At 48.6% G+C, this 11,016-nt stretch overlaps 2 protein-coding genes and 1 pseudogene across 2 annotated transcripts in view; 1 reads left to right on the plus strand and 2 right to left on the minus strand.

The window, feature by feature from the left end:
• The window catches only part of LOC105541612 (putative golgin subfamily A member 6C), a gene marked incomplete at its 3' end in the record, with an annotated part of 10,362 nt that extends 9,114 nt beyond the window's left edge, over positions 1-1,248 (plus strand). Inside the window, exons 6-8 of the mRNA XM_011982720.1 lie at positions 3-78; positions 509-600; positions 1,159-1,248. Of these exons, the coding sequence (XP_011838110.1) occupies positions 3-78; positions 509-600; positions 1,159-1,248 (258 nt within the window). The remainder of the gene's footprint in view (positions 1-2; positions 79-508; positions 601-1,158) is intronic.
• An 18-nt stretch (positions 1,249-1,266) lies between these two features.
• On the minus strand, positions 1,267-1,980 carry LOC105541613 (annotated as a pseudogene).
• Positions 1,981-8,510: 6,530 nt separating this feature from the next.
• LOC105541614 (putative UPF0621 protein C) overlaps positions 8,511-11,016 on the minus strand; it is a 40,016-nt gene continuing 37,510 nt past the window's right edge. The window contains exons 2-3 of the mRNA XM_011982722.1: positions 9,355-9,726; positions 8,511-8,710 (exon numbers count right to left, since the gene is read on the minus strand). Of these exons, the coding sequence (XP_011838112.1) occupies positions 8,511-8,710; positions 9,355-9,726 (572 nt within the window). The remainder of the gene's footprint in view (positions 8,711-9,354; positions 9,727-11,016) is intronic.

Consider the following 11,016-nt stretch of genomic DNA (forward strand, 5'->3'; position numbering starts at 1 on the left):
AGGAGCACCTAGAAGATGCCAGCCAGCAGAATCAACAGCTAGAGGCCCAGTTGAGCCTCATGGCTATCTCTGGAGAAGGTACAGGAGACCACTCAGGGGAAGAGGAGACAGCCCCAGGAAGAAGGGGGGACTGTCAGCAGCATAGGATTCAGGGGTTGGGAGAGACCTTTAGAAGAGCTGGTCATTATGCCAACCAGGTATCTGCACTAAGCTCGGCATCAATATGGTGACCTACTGGGAGCAGGGGGCCACCCGGTTGCCTAAGGATGAATGAACTGGCCCAGATCAGAAAGGGAGCAGTTCAGAACTCCCAAACCGACCGGTAGTGGGACTGTGCCTGAGCAATATAGCAAGATCTCAGTTCTTAAAAGGAAAAATAAAGAAGAGCAGCTCATTCCCCTCTGGGGAGGGGCTGTCTCAGGGTTACACAGTGAGGGTGGGGAGAAGTGGGCCCACAATACCTCCCTAGTTGGGTTGTCTGAGGACCCCTCTGGCCACCTCCCCACAGGAAATGAAGGAGGACATCTGAACGGTGAGGAGGTGGAGGCACCTCGGCTCATGCCAAGCATCCCAAAGGACCTGGAGAGCCAGGAGGCCACGGTGAGTCTGACTGTCCCTGCCCCGCTTTGCCACCTTCCTCTGTGGTCCCTCCCACACCTCCTTATGCTCTTGGTTTCCCCGCCTTCTGATTTCTCTGGACCCTCACCCCTTCCGGGAGCCAGTGGTCAGACACCACTTCACCTGTGACCAACAGGTGCACTCTCTGAGGCCCCAAGGGAAGGGCTGTGCTCCACCTCCCTGCCCCATTTGTTCTGTGTATGCCCTACAAGAATACTCAGCTCTTGCCTTCATGTGGCATTTTTCATTCCACTGGAGCCACTGCCCAGGAGGAGCAGGCACGGCTATGTTAGCAGCAGAAGGTGCAAAGGCTGTGCTGCCTGCACCTGGCTCACCTGGTGGCCGCGGTCTGGAAGGAGCCAGAGGCTGAGGCCCCGGCCCCAGGGACTGGGAGTGAGTCTGTGTGTGGGGAGAGCTGCCGGGCCCTGTAGGAGGCCATGGAGAAGGTGAAGGTGAGCGAGTCCTGGCATGGGCCAAGAAAAGTGAGGGCGGGGCAGGACAGGTCACTCCCGTGATGTGACCCCATTATTTTGGCTCCAGAGCAGCTTTATGGACCTCCCGAAGGAGAAGGCGGACAGGAAGGAGCAGGTGGAAAAACGAGAGCTTGGATCCATCCAGCTCTCTGGAGCAAGAGAGGGCATGAGTAAGCAGGAGGCCAGGGCATGGCATGGGGAGCTGCGGGGCCATTGGAGGGGCCCCAGTGTCTGAGCCCTGTCCTCTTGCAGGAGAGTACATCACCATATATGAGAGCCATGGGGCAGTGCCAAACACACGGCACCAAGAGGACATCATCAGGCTGGCCCAGAAGGAGGAAGAGATGAAGGTAGAGGGCATGCAATATCTCTATGGGGGTGGGGGTGGGCATTGGCGCTGGTGCCAGCTCAGTCGTGGCACCTGAGCACCCCTCCCTGCAGGTTAAGCTGCTGGAGCTGCAGGAGCTGGTGTTACCACTCATGGGCAACGACGAGGGGCATGACAAATTCTTCCCCACTGCACAGAACTCTGCTGAGGAGCCTGCTCCAGGGGCCCCAGCCCCCCAGGAGCTTGGGGCTGTGGAGGAGCAGGGTGGTGAGTAGAGCCCTCAGGCGGGGTGGGCAGGCAGGAGCAGGGGAGGCTCGCACTGTGCTCAGACCCCCGCCTCCCTCTCTCCAAAGATCTTTGTGAGGTGAGCCTGGCCGACAGCGTGGAGCCTGCAGCGGGAGAGGCCAGGGAGGGTTCTCCCCATGGCAACCCCACCGCAGAGAAGATCGTGCAGCTGCTTCCTGTAATGCAGGACACCCAGGAGCACCCAGGCTTGGCCAGCAAACCCTGCGTCCCATTCTTTTACCGGGCAGCGGAGAACAGGGAGATAAACATCATCATCATCTGAGAGCTGGTCAAGAAATTTAAAATCAACAACAACGAAATGTGGTTAATCTCCTACACAATTCGTTTACTTCATTTGAATGTTACAGCCCCTCATGTTTATTTGTGTTTCTAATTTACAGTTTAAATTTATTTATAAAAAGTTAAGGGAGAGGGCTCTTTCCCTGATGTTCACTCTGGCATCCTTTAGCATTTTTGTTTTTTAATCTGATAATTGTAGGTTAATAGCATGCGTATCGAGTTTGCCCTTACGTGGTGGGAGTTCAAACACACAAAGACCCACTATTTGCACAAAACTATTCTTGCTGGTTTGGAATAGGCTGCCATGCTTTTTAAATGTTATTGCAGCATGTATATTCTTTACAGAATTCAGATAAAATCTGCTTATGTTCTGCTATTATGTTTGATCGAATCCTAATCACAGTGAGCTCTTCATTAGCTCAATATGTGGTTTGCCCTCAAGTGCGCACTGTTTCTTACTTTGTAATATGCCCCTGTGAGTACTGACATTTAGAGTTGTTTAAAGGCCGAGAACTGGAAACAGCCTTTCCCCTATTTTCTGTGTATTGGGGATGGGAGGAATAACATTTTGGGGAGCTTTTTAAATCTCACAGAAGAGGAAAGTGGCCTGCTCTGGCAGGTGTGTGCAGGATAGAGTGTGTTTCATTTGTTCTGGTGCCAGGAATGAGTGCGGTACTATGGTAGTTCCCTTTTGTATGTGCTCTGGGCTCCTGAAGATATTGCATCATGAGCTGCAGCAGTTGGACTCTTTCTCAATGACCTAAAAGGGATTCTTTCTGAGGAATGAAAGGATCCCATCATTGACTGTGGATGCGGAAAATCTTTTCTAGCTTAGAGCTTTCATATCCACAATACATTTTAACGTCAGAGTTCTTGTTACCTGTTTTAATCACATGACGACATGTCCCAGTACACAAAAGGGCACTGGTTGGCATTCTTCTTAATGTATTTAGTAAAGATCATCAGAAATCCTTTCAGAGTTTAAATGTCCCTGGAACAGGCATACAGGCTCTAGTCAAGAATGAATTCGAGTGAAGGAAAGCTGTGTGACACCTGGCATTCCTCTATGTTCACGGAGCTTCTTTGAGGCTAGAAGATTGATTTTACCACCTAGACCTCTCTGGCTAATACCTGTTCTTCAACCACATTGATTAATCTGACACAGGAATTTGCTTCTTTTCTTTGAATGAAGAACACTTTAAAAATAATAACGACCATTACTATAAACCAATATATGTGAGAGTATTAGTTGAAACAAAAAGGAGTTTTAGTAGACAGTGTTATACTACATTTGAAAATCAAGGGGAAGTTTATGGAATTTAAAATGTTTACAAGCTGCTGTGCAATCTACTGTTTGTGAAGGTCAAAGTGTTATGAGGAAAAGTGTCTACACAATCACAGAGTTATGTTTCCTCACAAAGTTCTTTACAAAGAGTGAAACATGTTTTTATACCTCTCAGTTTCAGTTAGAGGCATATTTTGTGCAATATTTATGTTAATGTGTCTGTACATGATGAATGAATTATTTCAGTCATATGTTGCCTAAATCATAACTTTATGATGCTTGGGAAAGAATCAACAGCTACAACTTCATGAAGTTCTAATGTCTGTGTTCCAAAATACATCACTTTATTAGGATGTAGGGAGAGGTGTATGTGCGTTCCCTGGGGTGGGCATTTCTAGTTACTAGACCATCTCCATTTTTAGCATTTGGCTTCCTCATGATACCTTTATACATATGACATTAACAGAAGAGCAATAATATGATTTTACAGATGGAATAATAGATTTGCCTGCATTCACTGAAAGGGTGCAAATATTTAGTCCTTGTGACTTCAACTGACTCTTCCAAATTGTCTATTTTAGAGCCTTGAGCTAGAAATCATACCACTGTTAATTAGCCCCCTTGTTTGGTCTAACAGTTTTTCTTTATAATGCTGAAACTGGGTTTACCTGATAAACTGATAAATTATTTCAAAAGTATTTTTATAGTTCAAGTCACTTCACTTTTACCCTGAAAAATATAAATGACTAGGAATGACCTTCAGATAGTGTTTAGCATCTGTAACCAATCTGACAATAATGTGTTCATCAGGTACCTATGGGTGAAATCACACACTGGCATGTTTAAGCTGAATGTCAGTCTGGAAAAGAAATGTACTGTATTAACTGAAATACCACTCTTTGTGTAGGTATTTTGTAATTTATTTTTTAAAAAGGCTAAAAAGAATAGAAATTGTATGATAATAACTTAAGTTTTTCTTCAAAGTGCACGCAGTCTTTTGCAATACCTCATTCAGCCAAGTATTTGTTCTCTTCCTCATTCAGTATAAGGCAGCTTTCAATTTGCTGAGAAGGCAACATTAGAAGGTTAGAGTTTATCAGAAACATAGAACTTTAAAGTGTGAGTTCAACTGAATAAATATGAATTTCTGTACGAAGTAAATCATTAAAATACCTATTTAAAGATTGCAATATATAACCATTTTTAAAGTATTTGATTAAACCTGATAGGTTTCCCAGAAATGAAAAAAAACAACAATCAATTCCACAACCAAAGCTGATATCTAATTTAGAAAATGTGAAAATGTAAATCAGCCCTATCCACAATATAGTTTCTGTAAAACTTTGGCTTAAAGAATCATTTTAAAAGAATATAACTATGCAAAAATGTAACTGCTATCTTAATGTTTTGAAATAAGTTAAAGCATATTAAAATATAAATACTGTAGTTTAAAAGAGTGAAACTGGGGGAAGGAAAAGTAGAGAAAGAAATGCCAATTCCAATGCCAAGCTTTATTTGCCGAGTTTTCTTAGAATGACTTTTACCAATTTATGAATTCCTGTAAACAGAATGTATAATGGAAATGCTGAAAGACTGTTGCCTAAAGTGCCATTATTGACTGCTACTGTGATGCTACTGCAATGCAATAAGTTAGGAAATTGTTGCAAGGGGCTGTTTTTGCCTTAAAATTTTGTGTGTCTTGAAAGCTATGGCGTTAAAGGTATGAGACTGTGCAAATGCTGGGCATGCTTGGCATGAGATCGTTGGTTTTTATTTTTACAAAATTGTAACTATGCAAGTGTGTTTATTGAAAGAACACAAACTAAAGTTATGGGATAAAAAAGTTGTGGATGAAAAAGTTATGGGATAAAAAATGTGGAAAAGTTGTGAAAAAAAAGTAGAATAATGTTTCATGAAAAGTTTTAAAAAATTATTATGAACAAGAAGCTATAGGATTAAAAAAATAAGTCATGGGATAAAAACAAAAACAAATAAAAGCAGGCCCCTGTCAGCATAAGCCTGGAGAAGTGGGGCTGGAGTCTCCCCTCCCCATCATATTCCTATCACCCCTTCCCAGTCACCCCTTTACCATTAGGGTAGCAAGACAAGACCCCTGTCTAATGGGGGTGGGAGTGAAAAACAGACCCTTTGCCACCTTGACCAGGGCCGAGTCCTTAAATTTCTGGATGGTGATGTTTGCTATTTAAGAGCCAGAGGCTGGTGGAGTTGGTTTGTTTGGAGGAGGCCTGATGGCCTCCCTACTCTCACCAAAGCAACTTTTCCCTCAGGAGGCTCCTGTCTTCTTATTCAGAGAGGCAGCTGAGGCAGGACAATGGGGCTAAGTGTAGAGCAGGCGAGGGCACGGGCTGCTGGGGTGGCCTCCCTTCCCCAGTGTACATATAGTATCTGTGTAATATTTTGTATATTCCAGGAGTAGGGCTGCCCCCTGTATTGTACCTAGCGGAGGTTGGAACTGGCATATGGGGAGGAGGTTCTAATCATTATTTGCATCTGGGAGACTTATTTATTGATAGCACAGGACAGAGGAAGGAGGTGGGGATGAGGTTGTGGCTCCCTGGTAATGCGACTCCCGTTTATTTTGCTTTTCATTATGGAATAAATGGATTTAGCCATACTGCTCAGCCTGGTATGTTCCCGTTTCCCTCACTGGGTCCTGGAGTTTGTGCCACTGAATGAGGAGCCCAGAGTGTCTGAGCATGTCCAGCTGGGCTGTTGGGGACCTTCCAGGCCTGTTACCTGTATGCTGCCTGGTGACATCTGGTGGATTTCACGGGGACTGCCATGGCACCTATGGGGCACAGTCCAGCCCTGACAGCCAACAGGCTCAGAAGCCTGATCTAGCAGTGGCCAGGAAGGCAGATACCAGCACCCAAGGGCACTGACTTCCATCCACCCCAGGCATCTTCCCTTCTGTCTCCCTGCCTCCCTCTCCTGTCTGCACCTGGTGGCCTGTTCTGTCTGTTCCCTCAGAGTGCCGGTTGCCCTGCAGGCTCCCTCCAGGCTGAGTTCATGGCCCTGCACCCTAGTGGCCAGAGCCGGCTTCCCAGGATAAGAGACAGCTAAACTCCAGACTTTCCAGGAAAAGTGTCCCTTGGAAAGGATGTGGCCTTTTCACCACTCCCAACAGCACCCTAGAAATGGCTTGGCCTTTTCCCTCCCCTGAGCTCCACAGAGGACACAGCCAGCAGAGGACACATTCCCCGTCATCCAGAAATGGGTTTGATTCTCAGCCGAGGGACAGCAGGACTGGTAGAGAGGCCACATGGCTGCCTACACAGCAACCCCATGCTTGGTGGTGGGTGGAAGGGATGGCGGAGGCTGGCTGTCCACAGGCCGGGCATGACAGGGAGGCTCACTGGAGGTGGCGCACTTTGGAGGGGAATGTCAGGGGACAGCTTTCTCTTGTTGGGCCACAAGACTCCACAAGGACAGCACAGTGACTGATTCCCAGCGCTAGAGGCAAGGCGGTTGGCCATGTGTAGGGGTGTGTGTGTGTGTATATATGTGTGTGTGTGTGTATATATGTATCAGTATTTATAGATATTTATAGAACAGGGCAGGGCATACTACAGAGGGGCACAAGTTTTCAGCAACAGTCACACCTGGATGTGTCAGCTCAGCACTACAACAGACTAAGTCACAGATGAAGGGGGCTGGCTTTGGGGTTGGGGAGCCACTGTCAAGTCACAGGACACTCGCCCAGGCAGGCTTGGAAAGGGAGGCCTCCGAGAAGAGGAGGATCTGTTTAAAGGTCAAAGTGGGGCTGGGGCTCTCAGGTCCGGATGAACTTGCCTGACCCAATCAGCTGGCAGTTGGAGAGAAGCAGAGAGAAAACAGGAGAGAGAAAAGTGAGCAGAGAGCTGGTGAGGCAAGCACAGAGCACGAGTGTGCTGCGGCAGCTGTGGGAGGGCCGTGGAGGGGAGGGCGCAGGTGCAGGTGTGGCAAGGTTCCTGGAAAAGAGGGGCTGGAAGGGAAAGGGGAGGAAGATGGAGGGAGGAGCTGGAACTTCACAGATAGTGCCTGGGGGCTGCAGTGGCCCTCCCCAGCCCCCACACACTGGCCTGTCCCATGGCACCCAGGCAGTGCACCCACAGTTCAGACCAATGCTCAGCCCCCTCAGGCTTCCCTCTTCTCTAGTCACCCTCTCTTCCAACCCACTGGCTCAGGGCCACCTTTTGCCTTGGAGAGGCCCACACGACAGCCGCCAGGTCTGATAGAGAAGGAACACTGCTTGACCCAGGATGGTGAACCTTTTAGGTTCACCTGGGATGGATGGCTGGAGTGAGTGCCAGAGGCCCCTCTGGGCAGTCAGAAAGCCCAGAACCTTCTAAAAGGACCCTGGGAGAGGCAGGAAGGGCATATGCCACTGGCCATAGACTTATAAGTCTAAGAAGGGAGCCTCAGCTGGTTGCAGGGTCTGCAGGTCACATAGGTGAGGCTAAGCCCTTCCTGCTGGGAAAAGCAGAAGAGGGAGATGGGCTCTTCTGCTTTTCCCAGCAGGAAGAGGGAGGTGAGTGGGCTCGCTAGGTGGAGCTCAGCTGAGCCAGCAGGGACTGTGGTCCCCTTGGCTGAATAGTACAGGCGATGCATAGGAGCAACAGGCCAAGGTGCGTAAGCCTGCTGGCCGGTGGTAGTGCTTCAGCGGGGGCCAGGGACCCTGCCTTCAGTTACATGCTAGCAGCTATGATGGTACCCGGGAGGGAGGGAAGGGGGCTGTGTGTCCCTGCCTGGCCTGTGAGGTGTGTTGTGGGATGACTGTTTGTATGGGACTCTCAAGATTTTATCCTAGATCGCCATTGGATTTCCAACAGATAGAGGAGGTGGGACCCTATCACCCCTGCTCTGCAGTGGATTTGGCTCTCGGCACTCCCAGGCTGGGAGCTGGATGCCCTGCCCTGGCAGCATGACTCAGACTGCACAACAGGTACAGTATGCCCAGGATGACATTCCTAGGCCTCTGGCTGCCTCACAGTCCAGCCCCACACACAATGTCCTCTAAGCTTCCAGCTCCTACGCCATAAACCATGAGCTCTCTGCCCTCTCTGACAGCTCCAGAGAGCACCCACGTATGCCAGCTGGGGCATGGAGCCTGTTCCAAGAGCTCACAGGCTCAGCCATGGAGGCTGGGGGGCCTTGGGGCTGTGGGGGCCAGCCCTGGTACCTGTGTCCAGCTTGGACGCTCTACACCTGCAGCCAGGAGTCATCCATGGGCCCCCATGGGTGTGCTGACGGTGTCATGTTGATATCGCCGATGATGCTGGGCACCTCCCTCAGCACGTGGTGCATGCACAGCATCTCGTTGCACTGCTGTGCCTACTCTGCTGACCCCTCCATCAGCATGTTCTTGTCTCCATGTGAGTACAGGGTGGCCAGCAGCTCCAAGAAGATGAATTCCTTGGTCTGAGAGTGGGCATAGAGGGAAGGAGGTTGGGACCTGATGCCTGTGCCACCCTGGCCACCCCACCAGGCCCTGCTGTACTGTGTGCTGGACTTGGAGCCCCGAGTATGGCTTTTCAGATGTGGCTTCTAGTGTCTTCAAGTGTCTTCAAGTCTAGAAGACCTGCCTCCCCACCACATTTTCTCACTCAGATGGGGACAGAGGTCCAGAGGAAAAGTCACCTGCCCAAGGTCACAGATCTGGGAGGGGAGCCAGGACCTATCATGCCACCAGGACACCTGTCTACTCAGTTTTTAATTTTTGGAGACAGGATCTTACTCTGTCACCAGGCTGGAGTACAGTGGGCGAGATCACTGCTCACTGCAGCCTCAACCTCCTGGGCTCAAAGTGATCCTCCAACGTTAGCCTGTTGAGTAGCTAGGACTACAGGCACATGCCACCACCAGGCCCAGCTATTTTAAAAATGTTTTTGTAGAGACCAGGTCTCACTATGTTGCCCAGGCTGGTCTCAAACTCCTGGGCTTAAGTGATCCTTCTGCCTTGGCCTCCCAAAGTGCTGGGATTACAGGCATGGGCCACTGTGCCCAGTCCCACGTTCTAGTTCTATGGGACAGCTCTGGTCTTGACTGTGCCCCTCTCCCTGGACCTGGTCCCACAGGGCTGGTTGGCATCTCTGCCAGGCCAACACGGCCACCTGCCTCCCAGTGCCACAGGAGCCCTCTGCCCCCATGAGGTGGTGCATGCACATTGTTGATCATGAGGTGTGTGGTGGTTTTGGGCATGAGACCAACCATGAGGTCCCACACGGTCTTGTTGACAAAGGCCACATAGGAGTCCACAAGGCTCTGGGTGGTCTCCATTTGCTGCTCCAGCTGTGGGTCCATGGAGTGCATGAAGCTGTCAGAGCCATTCTCCTCAGTCTTGCTGGTCTGCCATGGAGAACACAAGGGCATCAGGGTGGCCAGGCCATGCAGCCAGGCTCCAGGCATCCCCAGGATCTCAGCCCCTCCAAGCGTACCTGGAACATTGAGGCACAAGGAGAAGCAACTGGCCAGAACACACACCCAGCTCCCCACACACTCTAAAGTGTTTCACGTCTCTGCCTCTCAGGACCCCAGACACCACTGATCAAGCCTCATCTTAGTTTTGACTCTAGTACCCAGAATTTGCCTCCATTTTCTCAATCTGGAAATTGGAAAAGAACATCTCCAGGTCCCTTGCTAGAAGACCTGGCCAGAGTTGGTGCCAGGCTCCCCTGGTCCTGGGAGGTCCATACACCAACATGGCCACCACCACTGCCACCTGGGAGCACAGCTAAAGTAGACACACACAGAAAAAGGGGAAGGGTTGAGTGAACCTGGGACACTGCACCCCAACTTTAGTGTATTTTTGAATTCAATTTGCTAATATTTAGTGGAGGATTTTTGCATCAATATTCATCAGTGATATTGGTCTGTAGTTCTCTGTTTTGGATGTATCTTTGGTTTTGGTATCAAGGTAATGCTAGCCTTGTAGAATGAGTTTGGAATGGTTGGGTAAGGTCTCTAGTTTTGGAATAGTTTGGGTAAGGTTGGTATGAGTTCTTCTTTAAATGTTTGGTAGAATTCAGCAGTGAAGCATCAGGTCCCAGGCTTTTCTTTGCTGGGAGACTTTTTATCACTGCTTCGACCTCATTATTTCTTATTGGTCCGTTCAGGTTTTGGATTTCATCAGGGTTCAATCTTGGCAGGCTGGATGTGTCTACAAATTTATCCATTTTTAGTAGGGTTTCCTATTTCTTTGCACACAGTTGCTTATTGTTATTATTATTATTTTTTGAGACAGAGTCTTGCTCTGTCACCCAGGCTAGAGTGCGGTGCCATGATCTCGGCTCACTGCAACCTCCACTTCCTGGGTTCAAGTGATTCTCCTGCCTCAGTCTCCCAAGTAGCTGGGATTATAGGTGTGTGCCACTACACTCAGCTAATTTTTTTGTATTTTTAGTAGAGACAGGTTTCACCATGTTGGTCAGGTTGGTCTCAAACTCCTGACCTTGTGATTCACCCGCCTCAGCCTCCCAAAGTGCTGGGATTACAGGTGTGAGCCACCATACCTGGCCTTGCATACAGTTGCTTATAATAGCCACTAGTGATCCTGTGAATTTTTGTGGTATCTGTTGTAATGTTTCCTTTTTCATCTTTGATTTTATTCACTTGAGTCTTCTTTTTTCTTAGTCTTTCTTTTTTTTTTTTTTTTTTTTTAACACTGTTTTTATAAATTTTACTTTAATGTTCAGGATACATGTGCAGAACATGCAGATTTGTTACTA

The sequence above is a fragment of the Mandrillus leucophaeus genome, unplaced genomic scaffold (genome assembly GCF_000951045.1).
Source record: "Mandrillus leucophaeus isolate KB7577 unplaced genomic scaffold, Mleu.le_1.0 Scaffold241, whole genome shotgun sequence".
Classification (NCBI taxonomy): domain Eukaryota; kingdom Metazoa; phylum Chordata; class Mammalia; order Primates; family Cercopithecidae; genus Mandrillus; species Mandrillus leucophaeus.